Source organism: Opisthorchis viverrini (assembly GCF_000715545.1).
Source record: "Opisthorchis viverrini unplaced genomic scaffold opera_v5_436, whole genome shotgun sequence".
Taxonomy (NCBI): domain Eukaryota; kingdom Metazoa; phylum Platyhelminthes; class Trematoda; order Opisthorchiida; family Opisthorchiidae; genus Opisthorchis; species Opisthorchis viverrini.
Window position 1 is genome coordinate 337248 of NW_008752099.1, and position 27572 is coordinate 364819.

General features: G+C 44.3%; 2 protein-coding genes across 2 annotated transcripts in view; one reads left to right on the forward strand and one right to left on the reverse strand.

The window, feature by feature from the left end:
• Positions 1 to 26857, forward strand: part of T265_11051 (hypothetical protein) — a gene marked incomplete at both ends in the record, with an annotated part of 88578 nt that extends 61721 nt beyond the window's left edge. Inside the window, 2 exons of the mRNA XM_009177596.1 lie at positions 25165 to 25346; positions 26657 to 26857. Of these exons, the coding sequence (XP_009175860.1) occupies positions 25165 to 25346; positions 26657 to 26857 (383 nt within the window). The remainder of the gene's footprint in view (positions 1 to 25164; positions 25347 to 26656) is intronic.
• Positions 3844 to 12977, reverse strand: T265_11050 (hypothetical protein; the record flags this gene model as incomplete). Its single annotated transcript, XM_009177597.1, has 5 exons — positions 3844 to 4092; positions 5970 to 6207; positions 12434 to 12633; positions 12672 to 12902; positions 12942 to 12977. The coding sequence occupies 5 exons, from the start codon at positions 12975 to 12977 to the stop codon at positions 3910 to 3912; spliced, it is 888 nt and encodes a 295-aa protein (XP_009175861.1).
• Positions 26858 to 27572: the final 715 nt, after the last annotated feature.

Here is a 27572-nt window from a genome sequence, read left to right on the forward strand (position 1 = left end):
TATATATGTATATATATTCCACGATGCTACCACCTTATTTTGCTTCTGGTTGAGACAGTAAAAGTTCTCTTCCAAAAGTGCGACCTTCTCTCCGCACTAGGATTATTTAGGCTTATTGCTGTGGATGTATGCTCTCGTTTTCAAACAGCTTATAGTCATTGATCAGGTATGCAAAACAATCATCATTTTTTGTACCGATAAAAGTACCTTAAAATATCAAAATAGCGCTCCGTGTAGCCCGCTGTTGCAAATGTGTCACAGTAACCCAAAAAATGAGTGGGGACTGTGGACGTGTGACCATTCGCTGCTCTATGGCGGCGCATCAGACCAGAAAATAGATGAGCAGTTAAACTGAATGGGATTTAAAACGTCGTGGTAGACTGTTGCTACGTTGATTGAAAAACAAAGGAACTCAAAGGAAATCTGAACATATACCGCTTCAACGTTTTCGCAATCATCATTTTAGTGTCCATATCCACGAGTCGGTGTGTTGAAAAACAAAGGAACTCAAAGGAAATCTGAACATATACCGCTTCAACGTTTTCGCAATCATCATTTTAGTGTCCATATTGGCCCACGAGTCGCAGATAGTCATCGTATCACACGCATAACAGGACGGTGGAAACAAGCTGCTACTGCTACTCGATGGGCTGAGTAGCTAAAAAATATTTATAAAAGACTGTCACCTACATCCAACGATGTCTAGAAAGAAGGCAACCCAATTCGATTTTGACGAGATACTCACCTGAAACTCAGCTGGAGCACTCATTGACGTCATCCTTAAGCAATGGAATGTCCTGCGCCAGGCAACCTCGTTTTTCATTTCGTACGATATTCGAGTTATCGCGATGCACCTTTCATACACTTGCTGTAAACTCTCTGCCGTGTACCGCGATAACTTGAATGTCGTTCCAGATGAAACATCAAGCACACTGGCACCGCGCATTGAGCTGCTTAGGAACCAACTTAACGAGATAGTCTGCTGGGTTTTACTCCCATGAAAATCTAATTGATTTACAAAGTGATATGGAAATTTGTCGAAATATGTCTAATTTTCTCGAGAACATACAAATTATAAGCTTAAGCCACCCTGACATAAGGCTACCTAAAACTACGGGACTCATACTGCCACTTCTATAATAGCCGAATGTGGAGTACTTACATTAGGTCATTCAGACAGGAGTGACCATGTTAGGTTCTTCAGAATCAGATTTTTACATTATTGATTCAATGATCACAAACGATCTCGTTGCCCACGTGGTGAAAAGTAGCAGCTTCGAAACGACTCTGTGTTGCCGAATCAGCATAGGCTAATCAATACAGCTGCGATATTTCTAGGAGACAAGCCATGTTTTTCCTCATTACTTCACTTCTCATTTTTGGCCTGCGGGTAAGAAGTCTGGTCAGACGTCACAAGTGTATCATAGATACACATATATCGTACATCATTCATCAAATTACGCATAAAATACCGAAAATATATGAAAACAGGTACGAGAAAGTTATAGAATCACCCCACCGTACCTACAGTCAACAAAACGTTCAGTGCTATTTTCCAGCCTTTTCGCCTCAAGACCCTTGTAAGTCACTTTGCTTCACTTCTCAAAAGTGGTCAAGGCCTGCGTGCATGAAGTCGATAGCGTCGAACTGGGGAACATAGCACACTCGTGGTGTCCTGGTGACCTACGGAATTTTCGATGGGCATGATCAACACAACGGGTGAGCCAGTCTAAAACCATAACGGGACATACCAGTGAAAAGAAGAAGGCCTTCGCTGCGGATTTATTTATTAGGAAATGCCAACAGAATATTGATCAGGGAAGCAAAACTCTCATTTGCGTCTTATTTACCAAAACTGAACATCCATCTTCTCCTGAACGCGACTTCTTGAACTTTCCTGGATATTCATTGACTCCAATCATTCATTACTCAAATCCAAGCAAACGTCACAGAGTGACTCAACAAATTCCGCAACAGATCTCCCCTTTTCAAGGACCCACAGCGAAATTCCAAGAACAACACATACTACTCGCATGCCTCCCCGTCAGTAGTATCACAGTTACACCAGGAAACAACTATTCATAATATGAGGGAGCACCTATTTATGACTACCTTGTTTTGTTCAGATAAGCCATCTTCCTGCCTGTGTGCTCCAAGGTTAACTTTATGAGTGATGGGAGCCTCCAGGCCACTTATGCGAACATTCCGGGCCGGAACTGTCTAGTTTTCCCTAGTTCTGGTGACAATCAAGAGACATTATTCGGAAGTGCTGCTGGACTTGGATCTTCTGTTTACTCTCCGGTCTTAGCCCCTTGAGTTTAGACTGGGCGCAGAGAGCCCAATTTGTTACGTACGCTGCTCAATTTCTGTGCCCGGGGCGTCAGATAGTGGCTATCGGTGTGACAAGCGAATTCGGAAAAGGAACCAGACCCACTCCTCAACCCCAGAAACCATCACACAGCATGTTTGGCTTGTGTTTTTTTCGTTGGAAGTCGAAGTGTGGGATCAGCATGGATGCTTCAAATATAATGACCGTGTCGATGAATACGGGGATGGCCTTGTTATTACATCACCCGGAATGGGGTAAATTACCGACGTCGGCGTTTCTCCGCGATTTGAAAAACCAAGTCAGATTAACCACTGAAAATAGTAAAACTGATTTCGGGTCAGCCCGGCAATTTTATCTCCTCGACCTACTCTGTCTTGGTACATGTGGCATGTTCCACAAGAACAACGAGTTCAGTATACGAAATGTTCTTACACGTGTAGGCATCACCAGTGACGCACCCGAATACGCTACGTATGAACCCGTGCCAGCAACTGCAGCCACGCCAAATCTTTTGTGGTTCTTCAAGAGGTTCCAGTAGCTTCTGCAGAGAATTTGTCCAATAATTCGGACCACTCAGCTGAACACAAGTAGTAATTTATTGGTTAAAAGTTCTCCTGAACGATCAGCAATCAGTTGATTGTGTGAGATAATCAATGAGGATGTAGATCAATACTACAGAATTAATTGTATTTTGTTTACTGAGCGTAACCTGGCCAAGCACAGGGGCACATATCGATTGACCTTTTTAACAGCAAGATGGACTGGGACATGTAGAGGTCACTCATCATATCACTTGTCACAAACACTCAAACCACGTAACAATTCCCATCCCATCTGCAAACTTAGCCGACAACCTGCACACTACAAACCCTCATCCGGTTTTTTTACGCGGCTACCACTTGCGTAACACGCCAGGCTTATGAGCTTCGTTCGACACATCAAATCAAGTTATATTCATGCTCTTGCAAGCATCAAACACGAAGGGATACCTCTCTCTTCATACCGCACACAACAAATAGGCATACACACTCGCGCGCACAGGACAGGAAGTCAACAGAGCCCGGCAAGTCTCCACGGACAACTACGAAACACGTGTAGCAGCTATACTGCAGAGAAGACACGCCTGGCGTCCGGAACTTTACTCAGGAACTCTCAACAAGTGTCCTCAAACGATAAGTCGCTCTTTGGCTTATTCCACTTTTCGCATCGTATCTATTTTTATCTAGGGCACCCAACTATTGTATTCATCAAATTCTAGTAAGAAAGACATTTGTTAGTGCTTGTTGCCTTCTGATGATCAATCTAATTACGCCACAACTGAAGCACCAACGGGCTTAGACATATTACGCTCCTGAGGACGCATAAAAAATAGTTCTCCCTGTTAGGTACTACTCAAACTGAGAGAGGTTAATTTAATAGTAGGCAAACGGGAGCATTCACTGTGACACTCGCCCTTGGAACCGGTTTCTAGGCTTAAAACCGCAAACCCGGGTACAGAATGATAAAAACATCTCGTTTGCATCATTTATTGCTGAATCAGAACGCAGTGCATTGTTTTTAGCTTACTCAGCGACCATAAACTAGACGGGTGTAGACTGCACAGGAGGTGCGTCGCAATTCACCTTTGCAAATCCAATTTGCTGATCCATTAGTTGGAAAACCGTCAAAAAGTTGTGCAAAAATGGCAGTCCGAGTGTCCACGAACTTTCAGAATTTTTCGAAATAAATCCTGAGAGGCATTTTCGATCCCTTTTTCGAACCTCCTGAAATACCGGAACAGTTCAACCGGGAATCAACCGTACAGACAGAGCTAACTGATTTCGAGACTCTAGCCGAAAACGCCGGCATTTGAGGATGGAAATCTCTCCGAAGTAGACCTTAAAAAGCGTGTCATTTTGAGGAGTAAAGAAATAGAACAGAATTTGAAATCCGCTAGAGGCTGGCGGTTTTCGGAGTGAGGACTGTTTATTTGGCAGACCTTGTAAACAACCTTAGCATCTTAGGAAGCCTTTCGACTTACGAGAGTCGAAAGTATCCGCCGCTGACTGTTAGGAGTTTTGTTCTTAGTTTGGACTATTCAAAAAATCATTTCGCAAAATTAATGTTGTACCATAGATTTGTCTGTAGTTCCGTCGTAGTTATTTAACACTTGGAGTTGAAGGTGAGATCGAGTTATGTTGTAGCCACCAGGTTGTAAAGGAAATAACTAGCCTAGACATGAGATTTCTGGGTTTGGCGGGTACTCAACCGCAGAACGACAGTTTTCCAGGCTCATGTTTCCCCCTTGGGAGCAGCCACCACAACCAAATATGGTGTACAACGTTGGGAGATATTTGACTGAAGGAGCATTTCCTTCAACTGTCGCAGCGGCGCGGGTGAGCCCACGCTCTTAAGACATCCGACTCTTATGGAATACACAAATGCATTTCAACCTGGAGACGCATTCCCAAACAGCTGACTGGAAAGATCGCAAAGTAGTATGGAAGAGCCGACCGTACGTTGCCCATAGGTGCGGTTCTTCCAGTGCAACTAGAATCAGTAGCTAACAGCAGCAGCCGCTTCTTTGGTTCAGCACACTCCATTGCGGTGCAGTATGAGGGATCGCGTGCATCGTGCACGCAGTTATGCCAAGACAGCTGTCCACAACCTACTGGAAACATCATAACTGACAGCTGGGTTGCAGATGAGTCTCCCGAAAAACCAAATTCGTTTGCAAATGAGTGTATTTCGCCAACTAGTTTGTTTGTTGTGGATGGTGATTAGTGAGTCAGGACAGTGTCAAGTGGTGACACAAGGGGGGAGTCAACTAACCAAACAGTAATCCCCCTCGGTTTCTTCCCACTCTCTTTAGCACAAGGCCTCACAACGATCCTGTGACACCCAATGAATCACCCTGAGCGATTCCGCTGGTTTCATCAGCTGGATCACGTGAAGGGCCATCGCATTGGTCACGTGTCCGACTAGTCAAGTTCTCATAAAGCTTGGTTTGTGCTCATTCATTCTCTTGGATAACTACGGATTCGCACAACGCACGTGTTTCGCCCAATACTGACAGACCAACACACGAATTACTGATTAATCGCGGACTGGCAATAGCACGAAAACTGTTCAAATAAGGGTTGTATGAATGTAAATTCTACAAAGATCTACAGCCTAAAATTCCTTTAGTAACACTGCATTGCCTGTCACTCTCGAAGTACGAAAATGTGAAAACTATTGAGAGGAATGTACTGCTTCTATCGTAGTTTTCTACCCAAAAACGCAAGGCACTTAGGTTTTGGCACAACACACTGCTTATTTGGTTAATGAATACCGTTCGATGAATAGCTACCGATTTCCACCAATCTCATGCTCTATTGTGACACCAGGTTGGATGCAGGAGCGAAAAGGAGCGCAGAAGCGCTAAAAAGAAGCACATCTGGGATTTAGTTGCGTCAACTGTGAACACCAAATTAATTTTGGATTCTCATTCAGACGCTACTCGATTATTACCAAGTTTCTAGGCTATACTTCCTTAATCTCACTGACATATGCATTGAACGAATAACTATTAACAGTACAATATTCATCTGCTCGGGGTTCTCGTGTTACTGGTGCACGTAATCGTTTCAGTGTAGTGGAAAATTCGATTGACACTCACCTCCATTATAAGCTTATCCGCTGTTACTTTGTAAGTGGTTCCACCCATGGTTACTTCAAGGTCTGGATACGTATGAATATGCTTGCATTCCACGTAAACTCCGTGTTCAGTGACCTCTCTAACAGTCATTTGGAGGTGAACTTTCTTTATGAGCTCTTTCGGGCCGCTTATGTAATAACCGCCTGTATCAATGAGGGCTTCACAGTCACTGCATAACACGAGCTCTCCATATCGAATTCTGAAAAGAATGGACGAACGGGAATAACACAAAGTGACTATAGCCCGAATCACACGTGATTACACACCGAAGAGATTTTGAAGATAAAATCCGTCATTCCACTGTGCAAAGACAGCTTTATGCAACTACATATAGACATGAATGTGATTCAGGAAGCACAGTCTCTTTAAAACGCTTTTCCATGGCCGTCCAAAGTGAATATGCAAACAGCGGAGATATTAAAAATGGAGCACTCTGTGGGGACAGCATCTGTAGGATGGGATACAAAATCTGTGAAAAACTTCCACGCAGTCAGGCGCTTGACCCCAGACAAATGGCAGATGAATCCACTGCTTGAAATCGCAAGACATACAATAAGGAATCGAAGATCGCAGACAAGCCTGCGGGTCGCAATTCGGCCCCCTGTTGTACAAACAAGCTATAAACTAAAGTTTTCGTAAGGACACCCCCCCGCAATCTGCACCTTGTCACTCCGTTATGCAGGGATCTTTGCTGCGCTGACCCTTTCTAGCTCCCAAAATTAGAGTCAAACTGAACTTCGGGTTGCCAAAACACGCGTTATGCCAGCAGAAACCAGATTTTCACGTCAAATGACAAGTATCACCAAACCTCACCAAACTAGTAAAGCTGACACTCCCCCGTTTTAGTCTACCCAAATCTGGTTAAACCCAGTGCTTTTTCTGCACCGATGACACTATCAACACACCTAATTCCTCACTTAAACATACCACGCATTTTTTCCCATACTGCCCTCCACGAGCAATTTGTTTGAACTGTGCCAACCTATGCATGTAGTTCTCCAGTCTCAACCACGCTTAGACTCCCCTAACACCCTCGTACCTCGCCTATTCCTGTAAAGAACACTCATTCCAAGCCCCTTCGTTAAAATTCCCTCATCTAATCGTCATAATAGTACTGTCCATCTTCAGCCCAAACGAGTAAGCACCACTCAGGCAAGCAGCAACAAAAGGGGCAATCTTGTTTCCAAACTGAGACTTCATCTTCAAGTAATCTATGCTTGAAATCTAACCGGAATGAAACGTTGTGTGACGAGCGACGTGACATTTCGACTGACAAATTGGGATCAGGCACCAGGGTGTCATTGTTTCTGGAGGACAGTCTAAGTGTTTGACCTGAGTGAGTACAGTGCGTGTACTCCGATATAGCGTGAGGTAGGTGCCTTCCTTGTGGAAATATACGGGTGACCCAAGTCCAAAGTGCCGTTATGCCGACTGCTGTTCTAACGGGAATGTATCTCGCAGTCATTTGGAGAATGCTGGTTGCACAAGAAGCACGACGGCTGCATTGACGGATGATTAAAGTGACCGAACCCCTGGAAACCCAATCAATAATGAGGCGACCTTACTGTCTTTCAATGAAATAGGATAGCGATTAAAGTTGGCTCATCTGGTGGATGGATTAAATTCGCGTCCTCAGAGTATACAATGACAGCATCGACACAAATGTCACTAAAGGCATGATAAAAAATTCCCCAACGACGAATCGAAATGAAAAACGCGGGGACCTTCATTTTACGTTGGCAAGTCGTGGCTTGTCTCTCTTTCTCTCCCTCGCATTTCTTCAACATCAGTTCGGATTTGCAAATTGTCCTTCTTCCGGTTACGCTTGCAAAGCACAGGTTACATTCATCTCAACTTGGTGAGCTTCACCTATCGCTCTTTTTTTATTCCGATTCATCGGCATGCCCCCGTTTACGCACCATCAAATAGCAAACATGGTCCTGCTCGATGGAAACGTCAAGACATACGTGATCAAACTCTAATCCGTCTGATTTCTCCGAATGTGGCGAAGGGGTCCGATTTTCTCAGGTGTAGATTGACTGCCTTTATGGTTGCACTGTACCACAAAACCCGTCATTTTTGTTGATATATGATTCTGAAGTGCATGCTTGAGATTTTGCCTCCCGTCGTTGGCCCGTATTGACGTGTTTCAAGATAAACAGACCGATCAACATCTAGCTTCTATCGTAAACCTTCAGGAGGGACTGAAAAGGTTACTTCGGAAATTCTACCTACAGCAGACTGTGCTTGTTGCTTGGCGTCAAACAACAAGAGAATGTCATCCGCATACTCCAAGGCGGCGAGTCTGTCTCCATGTGTAATTTTGATACCAAACTCACCATCCAGGGTCCAGCGCAGTTCGGGAACCTGACTGATAATCTCAGAGTTTGAGGCGACCTGCTTTATTGAGGATTACTTCGTAAGGTTCATCCTTGATTGTTTATCCCATAGGCAAGTTTCGAGGGTTGTTGCTTCGATTAGCTGAAATAATTTCGGGGTGTTCCCGGGGCTTTTCAACTTTCAACGAGCTGCGAATACGGGTATACGAATAGCATTTGACCTCTGATAATTCGCGCCGGGTTCAGTAAATTTTGGAACCGGCAGGGACAGTTATCTCAGACCCAATCAATGCCGCAGTCCTGTCTGGCATCCTCTGCTTGGGTGACGGTGAATGCGCCATGTCCAAACTGGATATCCCGTTTATGATATGATACATTACGAAAAGCATGATGCTATATTATGCTATGTACGGCCATTAGAAAATGAAAGAATAACAATAAGTCTACCAGCCAATGAATTCTATCGACTTTTGTTTTTGCCAACATAACCTGCTCATGGTCAAATGATTTCCTGTTAGATATTGGAAATATCACGTACGAAGTCACCGAAACTGTGGGCAACCGCGCAGGAGTCGTCGGGAGATAAACCACTTCGCCATGATGGTACGTGCTTGGGACATCTCCGAAGACTGCGTCTCCTTTTTCGAAAACTGTTGCGCCAGTTACAGATTTCTTCCTGATTAAAGGTGGATGTGCGCAAAAGTTGGCTGTGGAACTTGGCGATATGGGTAATTGTACGTGAAATGGGCACTGAAACAACCTCAAGAGCTACCCTGAATCAGTCATTTAATTCATCAACTGCGCGCACCAAGGCGCTGTTGGGAAAGCATTTTTTGTGTGCTATTTTTACATGTGTTATGGTTCAAAACCGGCGTCCACAGAACATACCCCACAAGTATTAGTATACAAACACTACATTAGTACCGCAAACGAGTAAGTGACATGAGACCGAGTGTAAGCCATAACTTAATAGCCACTTTGTTGTTCTGGCATGAAATGTATCTTACAACTGGACTGTGTAAAAATTCCACTGCAGAAATCGTGAATTCAAGAGCGCAGCCGCGTTAATCAACCTGAGTTGTCAGCCTCATTGGCGGTATTTAACAGCGGATTTTGCAAGGCACAGGGCACTCATATAACTCTGGAAACCGCGCCGGTTGAATCGTATTATTTTTGTGCGCCTGACTACTCATCAGTGATGAATTGAAACCGTTTACTAGGTGACTAGCGTAGACACAAAAGAGCAAGTAGGCACTTGTCTGCTGGGGCAAGATGCGAGGCACACTTCGCTAGAAAAGTGGTTACTCGGCTACATATCTCATTGCAACGTTGATTGTGGTCTTTGTTAGTTAGAGGTATGTAACGCTACTGAACACACTGAAATGCTGAATATGAAAAACTGATTAAATATTCATATATTTTCTACAACCGAGTATTGCGTATCTAAGTTTTCAGGATTTTCCACTATATCTTCATGTTGCGGTTCGAACTTGGAGGTGAGATGGCTCAGTGATTAGAGCGCGAATTTACTGACCGGAAGGTACGTGGTTGAAACCCTACCTTGGCATCTCGACTTTTCCTGGCTAGGCTTCGGCGAAGTGGCAGTGTCCTGGCCCTTGTACTTCCTTCGGAGCATGACAGCTGTGCACCGAATGGGTGGTAGAGCTCAATGAGCATTGTATCTATAGATTGGACTAATTTCAAGAAGTATTTTTCAGGTTCTATTACCCACATATTTTAGCGAAAATGGCACGTTCTGTACTCACAAACGACTTGGTACCTAACTGCCGGGACCTCCAACAGTCTTGTTCTGTATTCACGCATGCTCAACTTCAGACATGATATGCTGAGTTGGTGACGCGGTGCCTGTCGAGATGCCAAGGGGCATGAAATTGTGTTAGTTTTCAGTTTTAAGGGACGTTCACTCTGATAACATTAACCATTCTAAAAATCTGCTACAGCGTGCACTATCCTACGGAGAATATTCTCCTCGGGTTGTGTCGACGGTCACTCACGTGGATAGTGGTCATGACAAAAGTACTGTTGCACTGTCACAGAGGTGTCGTCGGGGTTTTTGTAACATGCACTTTTAGTGTGTTTCACGATCGATGTGGCTGAATAGTCTGCACCCAGAACCGGGTGGTATTGAGAAGAGCTGGTCACTGTGTGAAACCCGGAATGAGAAAGCCGTCACTTTGAACCGGGTTGAAATTTCGCATGAACGCATCTCCATGATCACAGATTGTTGCTTTAGTTGATTTCAAAACTTCATTGCCTTTGTTTTTACCCAGAGAAACTAACTTGACTGCGATCAGGTTCAGTCACACTTGATTGTAGATTTCATCGGTTGAAACTGGGTTGACACACAGAGTACGGCAGTGACTAGACCCAGTTCACGCACGAGGCGATGTCGGGCACCGTGCCCAGCGGCCGAAACCGTCTGCGCCACGAGTTTATGACTGGGTTGGCAGGATAATTTCAAACCCCTAAGATTAGCGTTCCGGTAGCACAGTACTAGCTAGACCTATGATAATTTATCCTATGGTTGCGCTCCCCGTAGTCGTGCGATAATGTCCATGAGGGCAGAAAGCAGGTCAATTAGTCATCTTGTGATTTGCTTACGTGAGTCATTCTGGCCCCGAAGTGTGAACGGGTTGTAGGTCACTACTCAGCTTGGATAAAGGTTGCGCTGAAGCACTCCAATACCTGTCGTTATGCAGCACAAGCTGGTGCTGGTGGTGGCCATCAGTCTGTTCGGTGAGCTTGGAACACCTCGTTACCAATTCGGGTGGTATCATTATCGCTCGCTTAAGTTTGCATCTCTTGCGCAAGCGTGACATACTTTGTTCGCCAAAACGTCGATCTCTCGGACGTTGTCCGTCAAGAACATTTGGGTATGTTGTAAGATTTTGGGCAGGTTTGTTGATTGCGCTACAGAGTTAATCACTATTGCATCAGACCTCCTTGGATGTAGTATGGTGAACGGTTAGTTCAAAATCCAAGAAGCTATCCCAATCTGACTAACACTATTTGTGAATGTTGTGAGCAATCTTATTCGGCTTAGTTCGCATTCAAGTGCTGGTAAGCATTGTCACCTTATCTTGAAATGAATTGTTCACAATTCATCTCAACGCAGATTTCTCTGAGTGATTAAACTAGTGAGTTTAAATTAGGCGGGAATATGTATACAGATTCACCGACATGGGTGGCGGATATTGGGCGTCATGGAATATCTGTCAGCTTTCTTTGTAATTAGTGTATTGCTTTGAAATCCACTTTGTAGGAAAAAAACAGAAAATGAGTTTTGAATTGTGGTAGTAGAAAATACGGAAACATTGGCCATTGTGATTTGTAGACCGATTTTAGTGAGAGGGATTACAGCCAACCAAACCGTCAATTCTCTGTTCCCCTGCTTTGATACAGGGTCGATCTTTTATTGAATTGATAGTAGCATCTAAGATTTCCATTTTGGGAATTCGGGGATAAGGCAAGAGCGTTGATTCGGCCGCAGTGGTCCCACCATTTGTCCCACCGATTTGCTCCATTCTCGAAGCGGAGAGTTTACTATCGTCATCTACCCCACAAATCAGCGTATTTTGTAGAACATAGCTGAAAGAAACACATCTTTTTGGGGATATATTCCACACAAGATTTTTCACAAATGCTTCGTAACTAGGAGGCTATAAAATTTCGGTAGAATGATCTATTATGTTCCCCATATTTCTCAGTTTTATACTAAAACGCCGTGGGGATCAAACTGGTTGCAGTTTAGTCCAACAGGGTGGATAAAAAAAACCAATATTTTGTGGTGAACTTGTGCATTCTTAAGGTGATCATCTTTGGTGTAGTTTGGGAGTAGATGGATTAGAGGATTTGAGCCGCCAACTGCCAGACAGTGTATAATGCACGGAGCTTACATGGTGACTGGATCCCAAAAGGGTTAATATGTGGAAAGCTTAGTGCAACAGCGATGAGATCATTGATAAATACCTGGCCACAAAGTACCAAAAAAGTGTCATTCTTCGTAAAAAAAAGTCACATTATTTGATCGGTAATATGTGAATTATATGGTTCATAACGACCTACCCACAAAATCGAAATGCTACGGAGTACTCTTCAATCAGGCCGCACTCCTGCATCATACCAAGTAGTGTCGGATGAAACTCCAGCGATGTCATATCCAAAACTAGTCCAAAAACACCATCGAACAGTGTATTCTTTCCTGGAGCTCGGGACATCTCGGTTACTTCCAGAAACTTGAAATCCTGAAACGTGTATCCACCTATCTGCATCGTGAACAATCGAATTAACTAGCATTACTCACAATCAAAGTATCCTCAACCAGCCGTCCAACAACGCTCATGCTCGCATATTTAACGGAAATTATCCTTCCCGTGGGTTTTCTCGTCCTCGATTTGTACCTCCGTTTTCGCGACTTTACGACAGGATCATTTGATTCAGCTGACGGCAACCAACGCTGTGGAGAACCAGTGTCCAAAATCACATAGAATGTTTGTGGGGGAGTGCCAACTTGCACTGTCGTGACGAACGATCCCTGAGGTAAAATTGGATAATGGTCTGCTATTAAACTTACCGATAGGTTGTCGTATTCCAGCGGAACCGCAAACATTTTACTGACAGTGCTAAAGTTCATTTGTAAGACGTTAGTTTGCAATTTTTAGTGAGCAATCTAGGCTTAAAAAGCCACAACATTGGTATCGCAAATAGCTTCTATCTTGCTTGACTCACTCGTCCGCGTCTCCTATCCAAGCGAGAGTTGAAAAAACCAAAACGTTTAGGATCAACATTTTCAAGTAACCTCAACTAGATGCGTGCATTTATACCGTTTGTTTGACATTCGGATGTACGGCTGAGTTGCACAGCGAACAAATATCCACGAAGATGATTGGACCCAACGGGTTGTCTGTAGTACCAAACCACTGTAGACCGCCGCAAGGTGAGCAACGGTTTGATGGTCAGTCTCGAATGTTGACCAATCGAGCAAGATCAACATCTAGCCAGTATGAGGGATCCAAGAGTAAAACGTTCATGGCTGACTGGCCCGTCCAAGACGAGGAGATGATAAACGGCAACCTAGAATGATGTACTATTGAAGTAAACGACAACTGAGTTATAACCTGTTTCACTTCAGCCTGGTTCAACGAAAATCCCGTGACAAATATATCGAGTCATGAGCGCATTTCACTATGTGCGTTAAATCCTCTGAGCTAGCCTTCATTTCAGAAAACCAAAAAGCCAACACAATCATTACCGGTATTGCCTCTGTGATACCTACAAACGTTCCTTGGACGCGGCTCAGTAAACGGAAATCTCGCATAACTGAACTGTCGTTTACCATGCTGCGTGGTACTTGGCACTAGGTAAACAGCACCTTTGCCATACGTGTTCCACTTCTGTGTTTACTGCCAACACCGTCATGCCATTTGCTAGCACAAATTTAGCTAATTGGGGGCAAACTTGGGTAGACTTAGTCATCCCCAAAGAGATTGTTCGGTGTTGAGCTTGCTGCGGTGAGTTTAGTCGTGCATGAGCAAATACACCGGCACAGCACTGTTCAGGTTCTCGTATTCTCAGTCGAAACACACGGCTTTAACAGGTCGAACCTATTCTGCACTCTTGTTCGCTCGATGCCGATTTGTTCTATCGTGGAAGTTCAAATCAGTTTGACCAAGAAAACTGATGATTTCCCCGCATGGTTAGTGAATATCGCCAACCCCACAGTCGCTCTTCCGTTTCTGCTCGCACAGGTGACACCGGTTTGGTTTTTCTTGCCTCGATCACCGTAAGATGATAAGGTACTTCGTAATCGTGTCTCCCTTGTGCAATCAACTGTTCCACAACCCAAATGACCACCATGAACAGGCGTAAGTTGTCACATAAATCCCACGGGACTATGTGGCCTATCGCAAATACGGAGAATAGTGCTCCAAGATCCTCAACATGTCCGCGGTGTGTCGTGCAAAAGCGGACAAGATCCATGAAATGTCAAAAAAACGGCGAAATGGGGTTAGAAGTAGTCATTAATAGATTGTGAAGTAAGCGTGTGTAACAGCTACTTAGCTTCTAAACAATCGTCATCACGTCAGTATGTGGACGTAAATAGTGGCCTTTTTGGTCTACGGTACCATTGGTTGCCAAAGCGTTTATGAAAACCTCAAATGAGAGTGGATGACACGAAAGTTGTTTCCAGTCTGTCCGATGAAGTTGGATATGAAACGTTTGCAACTAGGATGATTCGAGCATGACATAAATGCAGTCTGCAATCTCCGCATAATAACAAGTTGAGATACCTTGGTACGGTGGGCCTGTGTTTATCAACCAACTTGTGTTCGGGCCATCTTTTCCGGTGTCTTTATGAGTTTTTTTCACGCGACATGGGGCCACATACCCTACAAATTTAGTAGAGCACCATCCGTTTAACAGGAAAGCTTTTGACCACTGAAGACTTTTGTTCCCTGAAACGGTGCCCCGCACTCCAGACGTATTTCACGCGCACGTATGATACGACGAAACGCGAACTTCATCAAACAAACTAAAATAGGTGAACGCAAACCCAACTGCTGGACCGTGCAGCTCCAAACTGGGCGTTTCGGCAGCAATACGAACAAGACATTGCGTGAACACAAGTTGCAGGTACTCCTTCACTAGTGTGAATGGCTACTATTGTCAGAATTCAGTGGTGTTGATCGGATCCACTTGACGTGGCATCACCTTGACATTCAAGAATAAAGCTTGAGGAAGATCTTCGATCTCCGATCCCTCCGAAGCGCCACCCCCAGTCTGGTGAGAATGCTATATCAGTAGTGCTGAGGTAAACCAGATGTTTTTTGGTTTCCTATTGACTGGTTACACTACATGTTAAGCTGATTAGACAACGTGTTTGTATACCACGTGACCGTTTGCCATGTGGCGCCTCCTTCGCCAAGCCCTGTGTGGGAAGAAAACGATCCCAGTGCTGTCAATCCACGACTTGGTTACCAAATACGAAGTTCCTTACCAGTCATTTCGGTTGCGTTGTTAACTCTTGTCTCCTTGTTTGGGGCCCGTGGAACGAGAGGAGACAGTGGCAACTACCTTGACAGATATGGCTGAGTCACGTGGTCAATGGCGCTCAGAACCATCCTCTTGACTGAGTAGTTCCTATTTTCTGACATACTGGACAGTGTGCACAGCTAAGCTTTAGAGTCGCTCTATTGACCGACCACACCACTTCACACCCAAACGCCTCACACCGCGGTTACTGGTTTGAGAAAATACCTTTGAAACTGCACGTCTTTGTAGAGGCGGCCAGTGGATCTGTTGTTGAAAATACGTCAATCGTTCTTCACATTGCGCTGCTGACTGCACTCGACCTACAAGGACGTAAATGTGAGAGGTTAGTAAGTGCGCGCGAAAATATGCCCGCTGATTTTTCCAATATCAGGCACGTGTTTTGACAGAACGGCCTAAAAAGAATCGAGAACTACTTGAGTTCGCGTGTTAGTTTTGGTAGTCATAGGTTGTCTGACTGTGTTCAACGCAACAGAAAAGCGATTAGTGTAGAATTTCTAGAATCTGTGAGCAGGAACTGCACGTTTAGTTTGGCCTTTCAGTCAAGATTTTGAGTTTTTAGCCAAAGGTGTAATCTCAGACGCGAGGTGGAATTGAAGGGGTAACAGATCTCAGCCACCTTGGTCGAGCTTATTCTCCGGGGCTCGTCCAGGAAGTGCGACGATCGACGCATATGCGTGTTTCCCTCCTGGATACCGTCCAACTAATAAACACTGTCCATCGTGAAGATTAGTAAGAATAATCCTTCTCAGAATAAAATGGGTGACTATAGTGGCAAGTGCTCCTCTCGCGCAATGGAGCTATTTGGAACGAGCCCTTTCTCACAATATCGTCGTTGTTTCGGTAATAATCGTAATACTCATTTCTGAAAAATGCAATCCCAAGTGTTGAGGCCTCCGTGAGAATCGCGAAAAATTACGGGCAAATAGCTGAATACTCCCTAGTCTGTGTAGTTTGTATAGACACACTGGGAATTCGCCACAGAGTGGGCAGACAGGGGACTCACTATACAAGTTGTTTATCACATCTCAAGCTCTGTTTCAAGTTATCCACTTACATATGGAAACTTCCAGTGGGCATCTGCGACATACCTAACCGAATGCGGCACCAGGATAACATGTCAATTTGCCGAAAGAACTGGTTCCCAATTCGTCACAACTTTCTCGTATATTGACAGTTACACGACCCTGTGTTGTACAATCGAGTAACATCCTGTCACTCGAAGCACAAAAGCATCACCAATTGCGATACCTTTTCGTCGGAAGGACAATGATTTCAAGATAGATAAACATTCAAACTGGAGCGAATGAGAAGTCATCAGAAGCGAGTCTCAGCACACAAAATCATCATTGAAGCTCTGTCGATCAAAGTGATCAGCTCTTGCATTTCCGTGTCGTGCGGCCCACGATTCTAAACCCTGTCCAAGTTTTCACCCGGTAATCGGCTATCTGGCGTTTCACGTAAAACTAGTGTTCTGCCACTGGCTTATCCAATTTATTCAAGAAACATCTGTCATTTTAAGGGTCACATTAAGCCACCCTGGTGTAAGAAATAGGTTGAATCCTTCAAGTGTGGCGTTTGGACATGTCTGCTTGATGAAATCAAGGATACAAAACTGGCTCAGTGGGTGGAAGTTTTGCGTGTCATACCCCCTTGCTTGGCACCGGAACCACGATTGATAATCAACAACACCTTCTGCCCTACCTGTTACTGGCGTTTCGAACGTAGCCCCGGGTCTTCCTAATGGTGCAAGCCTGACTCTTCTTCAACAGGTTTGACGACCGTGTGGAAGCAGTTAACGAACATCAGTGTAGTGGTGACTCATTATTTACGAATCCACCAATCTGCAGTGCCGCACTGAGCCCAAAGAAGTTCCCGGGCCACGATAATTTTTTATATATATTCAGCCCAGCGGTCGAGGCGTGCTTGCTTATTAATTCTTATTTTCTAGGATGTGGAGTGCATTCCGAGTGTTGAACGGCCGCTCAGTTACCTGATTCAGTCAAAACAAACGAGGTTGGCAGAAATGAATAATTCTGACCACTTCTGTCGCTGGGACTATGTTTAGTCTCACGCTCAACTCCGATGGATTCGTCAAATGTGTCTGTAAGCATATCCGCTGGATTCATTACGAAGAGCTAGTTGTCACGCAAAAAAACACGCTACGCCCGCGATCACATATCCTGATTGCTTAAATGTTTTCACAATGACCTAATCGTGGGTCAGGAGATATCCTGCTTGTCACAGCTCACACATTGACATAACGTTCATCGCAGAACTAACCTGTCACGCCAAACTAGACCACAGTTGCAATGTGAACGGTTACTCGTAGGTTGCACTCGGTCGAATTTGAGCCTGTCTGAACGGCCTGCACTCGGTGTGCACCCTAGAAGGCAAGACCGGAAGGTGTTTAACTGTTGTTTCCTAATTATCATGTTGACTGCGGGCAGCTTAACAACTGAGACTCAAAGCGTGTATCAAATCTGATCTTACAAGTTTCACTCTAGGGATAAACCTATGACCACCCAACGATAAATGTCCGGAGTGCATACGTGACTCATTTTCAGGTACGTGCAGGCAATACAATTCAAACTCAACACGACAGAAACGCAATAAAATTGAGGAAACTCAGTAATATACGTAACTAGTGAGTGAAGGGTAGGAAGGTAAAACTACCGGTGAACCTAGCAGCATAACGCACCTGCTTTCAGTGGATTGCAATGCCTCTAGTTAGGGATAGATAGGTTTTGCACACGGATGATGTCACGTTTTCACATTCGATAATGTTGTACGCCTAACACTCCAGAATATTCAGATTGTTGAGGCAAGCAATTTGCAGATATACATTGCATGGGAAATTACGGCACAGGTACGACAAATACACGCATGATATATATATTATATATATATATNTTCACGGGAGACTCAACTGAATCTTTCATTTACAATTTTTATCAAGTGAATGTACTGCACAACTGAGGGCCTGCGCCTGCCTTATGAGCCTCGAGATGGGCGAAAACGGTCTTGGGCTATCGACGAGTTTTCAGCAACCTTGTGAGTAGTTTCCTTTATTAAAAAGATACTGCGATATCTCGAATACCGTACTAAATTAAACATGAAGCGGACTTATTCAGTTCAAGAATATCACAGACGAGAGTTTCCGTTGAGTCTCCCGTGAAACCCAGTTGACATGCAAGTACGTGTATTTGTCAAAATTGGTCCAGTATTCGGATCGTTGAGGCGAGCGAATAGGTAAACTGACATACATGAAAATGTACTAACTACAATGCCTCCAATGCTCATTCAACCTCAAGTTAACCCAAGTCCCCGATTTAGATTGTGACCCGATTGATGTACGGAACAGAAATAATTCTCCTCGTTTAACCCGGTGTTTTACGATCAATGGATACTTTTGCCAATTTTAGGTAGTCCCCAATTTAGGTAACCGATCAAAGTCAGGATTCTAGGTTTTTTAAAATCTGTTTCATGACCGCACTGATTAGCACAGGACAGATTACAAATTAAGCGGGTAAGAATGAATGCGTATTCTTTTTGTTTTCTCATCTCCTGAATTACGCCATTTTCAGTGGGACTGGGTCAATTGTCGAAATTGAGAGAACCTCTATTGATGGTCAGTTCTGCATAGTAAATCAATTTGGATCCATCAGTTAATCGGTGGTTCAAAGTGAATTGGCGAGGTGGAAGCTGACCTGCTTAGTTTAGCCGTCAAACGCCATTTGACCTCAGGAAGCCAACAGTTCATCCTTGTGAACTTTCATGAACATGTCATGCGATTAGCGAGCGTATCATCACCTACCGAAGGAACATTACACACACAGTTAGCCAGTATTGATCCGAACGACGATTCCCCACGCCTGAGCACGAATCTGCGTTTGGATTTTTGAGATCCCAGTGCCTCTCGGTTTGATCATGAGAACGTTAAGTTTCCTTAATTATCGTAAACACCAGAAGTGATCATCTACTGCGTCGGGGAAAACTGATTCAAACGACAGATCGGCCTTCCACTTGTATCCAAGCCCTATCGAGTGGCAGTCATGAGGTTTTACGGATTAGGACTGAATGCCTACGGTATTAAATCTAACTTGACCTCGCGATAACTCCCCACTCATTTGTTCACTCCGGCTATGTACTCTTAACCTCCAACTGTTTTGCTTATTTGTACCTGCCATTCAGCTTCCCGAAAAGACCGTCCCGTCGGGACACTTGTGTATCAGCATGTGTGTTTGTCTGTCGGTGGATGTCCGCAGCTGACCTACTTACTCATGCGCGTTCTGTTTTGTTTCCTGTTCTGGATTGTTTTCTCATGAGTTCCGTACGATTGCATCGCCAATGAGAATCACTGAACCGCCATCGGAAAGGACGACCGCAAACCACACTATTTTCTGACTGCCGCTGTTTGGTGCGTGGCGTTGAGGGTGCACTTGTTGACGTTGCGAACGTGGAGGACAGAGGTTTGCTGCGTACATTTGCTTACCCTTGTATAAATAGGGCCGCAGAATTACGAACCCAGCTATTCTTAAAGGAAACTACTCACAAGGTAACTGAAAACTGTTCGACAGTCCTCGACCGGTTTCGGCCTTCTTGAGGCTAATCAGGTAGGCGCAGTCTCCGAGTTTCCGTCAACCTGATGTTCTACTAGAACCCAAATTGGACTGATTTCGGCAAATTCACTCTTTTGCAAACAAATTTGGTTTTTCGGAAGACTCGACTGGAACCCAGCTGAATTTTCAAGCAACCGCATGTGTTGCATCGGACTGTTGATTTGATACGCCAGTATCGCAATACATTGCATGGACAGGATGTTATATCTACACAATGTTTTCCGTCCATCTTCCGAGTAGCAGTAAACCTAGGGCATGTTATCCTCAGCCCTAGGATATCTTGGATTCCGATATTTTCAACAACTAAAACAAAATCTTTCTTCTCCGATACATTGCTGCAAACCAGTCCGAATGGCACTTTTGATGAATTAAAGCTTGAGCAGGCGATTTACCGCATTTTGAATACCTTCTCCCCAGTCAGTGGTCTTCAATGGGGACGACATCTGACGATATCGCTTGCGAATTGCGAGTTAAACGATTTCAACCATGGTACATGATACCTGTGGCCTACATGGAACAAATGCCCTCAATTAAGCAAAGCGGGAGGAAGTGTTAGTCAATCTGTGTCCTATCCCAGTAACTCATCCGGTCGCGTATTCCGCAAGTGCTTACAAGCCGTTATCTGTCCTATAGTCAGTGTAAGACTCTAACTTCGCACGCGCAATAAACAAAACGTTTTTTGCTTCATGAAGCGATACGCTGGCATCAATGAAGTGAGGAACATCTATCCAATCTTCTCTACCTCATTCGGTTTTCTGGAACTCCGGCACGATATCAACAAACTGTGTGGACGCATCATGGTCTAACTTTACCCCACCCCTAAAAGAGGGGGACTGGATCCAACGCAGCAGTACATATAGCTGAGATCAACTCGAGTCCAGCGAGAAGCTCCATGATTCAGCGGGATATTGCATCGTATATCACACTCAATGATATAGTAAAAGACAAACAGACTCTTATTGTGTAAGGCCGATCGAACAGTGCTATTGTGATTGCATGGGTGAGACTTCCGTATGCGTTGCGCGTAAGTGCAATGATGAGGTAGTGGCAAGCCAGGCCACAGGCTAATCTCGGTGCCCTATTGTGAGGCTACCCGACACGTAACGGACACGCATCGTTGATTAGATAAAGCAAAAGAGGGACTGGGGTCAACTGTTTCTTCATGTCGTTGTGGACTAACGAGGACGCTTCCTTAGGGTGAGTTGTTTACGCAAGAAACATCGTGACTACACGGACCCGTGAGTAGTGAGATAAGACACATCAGAACAAATTTGATAGGGCACCATCGGTAATAACAGTAATCAAGTGCTGTCTCCCATATAGCAGAAATCGAACTCACGGCTTCTGGTCTTTTTGTCCCCAATAAAGAAGTACGAAGTGTCTCACATTTGAGCATTTGACAAGCGCATGTGATATATTTTATATCGTGCGGGTACAGTTTCCGAAAATATCTACTAACCACTCCGAAACGTGGAACCGCCATTCTTGTTTTCTGATCGACTTGTGACTTCAACATACTCCACATGCCTGGGGTAAATAAACAAACTTCGTATGAGTACATATACTCAATAGAATTGAGATGCTGTAAGTCGGCCAGTGAGCATATAAGCGTTTCAGATCTAAAGTCGTACTGTGCAAAGACAGTTCAGGGGTGATTGGGATCGGTCAGTTGACATCCTGTGAAGGCAACCCAAACAGCACTTCTCACCGCATCCACTGCTTGCGAACTCGAAGAACTACGAGCCTTTTTTCACGGTTGCTACCTAATCCTGCACCCTATGCTGTGTCAGTACTTTCCTTGAACAGCCGAAACCGCGTGTCTCACTGACCATCTACGATTCGTGGGCAAAGCAGATTAACTTGTTTTATCCATCCAAATGATTAAACTGTCATCGATATCCAGGTCCGTATCTCGAAAAAGTACCTCTTTCCCCGTTGGTTACTATCCATTGATTTCATTGGCTCACATAAAGGAGTTAATCCTTATGTAGTAACCAAGCTCTCCTCGGGATATCTAATCGGTATCGTCCAACTCACGACCTAGTCCACCAGCCAGTCACAGGCGTAGTGAACACAATAGCACCGTTGAAAACCATTCGATCGATTCACCAATCGTACGAAATTTGACTTAGATGAAGAAGGTGTATTGATGGTTGAGTTTTTCCTCGCTTCAGGGGCTCTTCCTGAAATTCCAAATGGTCCTCAACTCCCTCAAAAGTGAACTAGTGGGTGCAGTATTTTTACTTTACAGCCGCCCGCCAAAATTCGTCAGAGTGGACTTGCAAACCAATGGTTCGACTTCAGATGATACCGGAACACTTATTTGCGTGAAACATGCGTGCATCCGTGCCCTGGATTTCTCCAATCGGCCGTTGTGAATGCGGCCTGCAGATCAAGTGTCAACTGGATGGACATCTTTTCAGCATCAGAAGTTTTGGTTTGTTGAGTCTGGTCCACGGGACGAAGGTCCGCATTCTCACACATTTGGAAGACCGTGTGTGGTTTACACAAATGTACAGTAAACTGCAGTCTCTCAGCGGGAAGACTGATAATGCTACTACGTAGTCCGTCCTGTATGCACTCTCAAAGAAGAATTCGTCACTTTCAACGTTCGTCCTGTTGTCGACTGGTCACTGGTCGTGATCAAGTCAAATCGTGCCTGTCCACGAAACGTCAGGTCGATGAGTCAGGGGTTCAGTTTATTAGTATTACAAGGTCCAAGTTTATCCGAGGTTAAAACCAGTGAATTTAGCTGCTAGATCATTCCCAATTTATTGCTCTGGTCATTCCGGAGCTTGGTGCTGTACTTGTGGCTTTCCATGGCATTTTTTTAAGGAAGGAGCTAATTGATATCTAACTTCGGTGCACCAGAACACGTATCCTGCATGTTCCTCAACAACCATTTTTGAGTAATCCGTGAGTGCCAACAATTTATTTGTGTCCGCCGACTTCACCCCACAGGAAGATTTTGGTTTTGGTTGCCAAGTTGTTTGCTGATTTCATTACCATTTTATTTGTTTTGTGTATTGTATTTTTGTATTGTACTTTACTGTGCTGTGTGGCGTTGTAACATGGTGTATCCTATTGTACTTCGTTATATGAATTTCGTGTATCTATATGCGAAAGTTCAATATCAACACTATGGGTATCCCGGAATGTTGAGCTTTCAAATATGGCTGTCGGTGACCACGGCTGTACAAAACCAGCTGAGTGAGAGCTGGCACCAACTAGGCGTATGTTTGTAATTAGAATACGTCTAGTGAGTGGGGTGATTCACTCTGCGGTCTCGTGCTGTCGAGTTTTGAACGACTACATGGCGTTTATGTGGATACATCTACGGTGAAATGCATGTGGTGGAACCAACTGTGCGTGGGTGTGGATCCGTGCAGTAGACGCATAGAGTTAAGCGCAATCTGAGGTGGATCAAATAGACAGATTATATTTTATTGGTGGCGGTATAATTCTGGAGATCCGTGGGCTTCTTTCGATGGAACATACAAAAATGAATGCCCACACAACCCTGTTTGTGACCTCAGTGTATAGACTGCTTTGTGAGCCATTTGATCGCAAACTTTTCTCGGTGCTTTCGCTGGATCGGTGCACTCGTGATCCAGTTAGATAGTCTTAAATTAAGTCACCGAGGGACTGTGCTTCCGCTCATGCGTCTCCTTGCCATTGAATGACAAGCTGATGATATCCACTTCAAATACTCCGTGGGTTAAACCGTCCGTTCACTTTCGATTCGCCGTACCCATCAGATTACTGCTCTATCAGGATCAGCTATCCAGGTAAATTATGTCGTTAGAATTTCTAGTTAAAATCTCATGGACTACCCTATACGACACTGCGCCGGTAACTTCGGTCATGATACAGCAAATTTGTTAGTCACCACAGTCCTTCGTGAGCTTCCCAAAACTGATGAGCACTCCTTGGGACTTCCAAATACAACACTTCCCGATTCAGTGAGGTCTATTCATAGCGAAGTCATCACCGCAGGTCTTGTCTTGCCAGCATGAAGCGTCGGTAAAACGTCAAACTGAACAATTTTCAATATTCAATCCCATATTGAAGAGGCTCACTTATAGTTAAAACTCAGTTTTTAGAGTAACTGATGGATCAGCGCCAAAAGCATCGTTGGTTTAATGATGCTTCGGCTGCCAGGTAACAAGTCCCTACTCGAAATCTGGCACCATTTTTGTGAGCAAGCCTTGTTTTCTGGGATTGAGCAGAGTCGACCAGTTAGAGCCCAAGAGGCAGACGGTTAATCACCTTTTTTTTCACTTCCGACAGTAGTTGGCGTGCTCCCATTATTTAACCTTCTCCATCCATTTGGTCACTCAAACAAATGGTGTCTATGCTCTTGAAGTTGATCGATCTGTTCCTGCAAATGACTCAGAGCCTGTTTGTACGACGTTCGTTCATGTGCACAGATGATACGTGGCCTTGAAAATTATGAGCCAATATAACGCTAGGAAAGTGTTCGTCCGATTTCAGAAACCCGCTGAGCCACTCTCTTGGTGCAATCTCTTCACAACGCATGCACATCATTCTTGGACATGCAAAAACAATCCACCTGGCGATGTAGAACGAAAGCTGCTGTTAGCTGTCACGCGATAGAGTTTAGTTGCACGTGTTTGATATTACGGGGCCAATTGTCCATAAAGGTGCTTTAAAAACTGTGCACTAAAATAATAACAGTTTATCCTCACTTGGGATTAACAACCGGCAATTTTTTCGTTCATCGACAACTTATCCACTATCTTTGAAAGGTTTGCGCTTGCCTCACATATATCCGAGCACAAGCGCGAAAAATCACACATAATTTTTCCCTGACCGTCTGACCGTCCAAGAAATATGTACGATTTTCCAGGAATTCTGAATATCATTGAAAGGAAGAAGGCTTTCGCTGCGGAGATATTTATTAGAAAGTGCCAACTGACCAGTTACAGACTATTGGACAGGGAAGCAAAACTCACATACGCATCTTATTTACAAAAACTGGACATCCATCTTCTCTTGAAAGCATCTTCCTGAACTTTCCTGGATATTCATTGGCTGCTGCTCCAATCCAAGCAAATGATACAAAGCGACTCCACAAATTCCGGAATAGATTTCCCTTTTCAGGAGACGCAAAGCGAATTTACAGGAAGAAAACATACTATTCGCATGCCTCCCCCATCAGCAGTATCGCCGTTACACTATCACTAGACCGTGATTTGCCTTTAAAGTATGGTGCATTGATTAAGGACACTACTGTGTTCCAAGACACACAGCCGGACGGACTTCGGTCTTTGATCTTGTCTCATGTATGTGCTCTTCGCCACCCAGTAATTCATGTGTTTACGTTTGATTCGATGTCAACTACACCGCACAAGCGCACAGTATAACAATCTGCACCAACTCACCATTTCGGTTTCAGCACGATAGCCCTCCTGAAGAATCTTAGAGCTTTCGATTTGAATTTTCGTCGATTAGCTAACGAAGTTCAGAATATTTGTGTATAGTGACTTCGCATGGGTTCACGCAGTCAACTAGAATGTGACCATTCTAGAACGAAAAATGTTGTCTGAGCTTGAAGCTGGGGGAGAAATATCTGCGCTACTAGATGCATTTTCTCGTGTTCACGTGTGAACCAGCATCGTGTGAGATCATCTTCGAGTAGAACCAGGTCGGAATGACCAATTTTATTCTACACAGTTGACCTCAAATGAAGATAGTGCGCTGCTCGTACCACACTGGCGGTCGTAAAAACACTGCTAGCAACAGACCTAGTGTGATTAGACTAATTTTTGAGTATTTAGTTGTAAATCATGGTGGTTCGCGACCAAAGTCTGATGCCACCGTGCACACATGATAAAACTGAACAGTGTTGTGGATCTGTAATCTCATTCGGTTGAAACTGAATTTAAGTCTATCTATTAAGTTTTATGGTATAATGCCCAATGCCCATACTTTGTTTTGGAGCATGCGAACGTCAACCTGACAGGAGAACGATGGATTTAATTGGCAGATAAGCAATAGTGGTAGCTTCAGACTTGACTGTACAAGCGTCGCATGTTCATCCATCTCCAGAGTACAAGTGAGCCAATTCTCTCCCCACTTGGTCACTTTCGACCGACAGACTGCGATGGACACGGTCTCATTTGATTCGGAACGGCCGACAGATCTGTGGTCACTTCTTGGAAATAGTTTCAGGTAGAACGACCGGAAAATATAGCAGTGAAAAGTACAAGGCACGACAAGACCACATGCTTCCTTTCCGACATCCTTGGACATTCTTGTGTCCGATCAGTTGTCCGGAATAGGTTCTTGTCTGCATATTCCTTAGATTCCTAATAATGCAGAATTGAGTTGATCAGTATCTTACCTAGGTTTTCTGAAAAATATTGTCCTCCAGACGAATTGCCAGGCGTTCATTTGGTCAAAGTAGACCGGGTTGTCGCAAGACTGACTGGTGGTTTGCAGCGCTTTGTCCCGTGGATAAAAAATTGGTTCATCGAAGGGACAGGTGAGCTTGGGTGTAATGCGTTTGTCACAGTTTAACCGGGCACGACCGTCTATGGTGGATGTTAGATGACGTGTGTCGTAGTATAATGAATGACTTTTTTCCAATTAGGCGACAAATTCACTTTTATACGGACACCAAGGTAGTCGATGGTTAGAGTACAAACCTAGTGATGGGAAGTACCGTAGTTTGCGTCGAACCCCGGCACTTCGACCACTCCTGCTAGGCTTGGACGGTATGTCAACAAACTTACATTCCTCGGGTGACCCACACAAGGCTTCTGTCTGGCCGAATGTTATGCCGATTAGTTGATTGTGTCAAGCTTCATTTTACCACGATTTGCCCGCACTCTGAAAGGAGCACGAAGCTCAGGCGCTCGCGCTAATTTCCAGAAAATGAATCAGGAGTGCATACCTAGATAGAATAGTTGCGGAGACAAGCGCAGTTATCTTAATTCATAACTCCACCAATTCTTATCAAATCCTTATTAATGATTTACTGCTGAGACCTTTCGATATCGTTTCCTGCGTACCTTGCCAGAAACCTGAAGACAACTAAGCCCAAAATCACAATGATCTGGGGATTTTTGAAGCGTGAAATGACGCTCTTTTATGGGCACCATTCATTTAAATCCAATCGTCTCTGAAATTCCGCCGCGTGACGTTGCCGATTTTATCGAGTAGTCGTTTAATTGGAAAACTCTCGATAACTGACCGTTTTTTGTCATTCACCACCCACCGTTATATTGAAAACGAATCAATTTGCCACTGCGATTGCCCAAAACTGGGTCGGGTGAAGGAGGATCGAATGCTGAAAATCGCAGAACAACGCTTGTGTTTTGGGACCAAAGATACAGTCGGCGTTTTTGAGAAACCAACCGTGCACAACTCGACAAATACACTCGTTTGAATAGCAACTGGGTTTCCACAGGAGACTCAGTTAAATCTCTCTTTTACGATATCGTTCAACTGAATGTGCTGCGCGCATGCCGCCTCATGCTTCATTGACACGATATCGCAGTGTACTT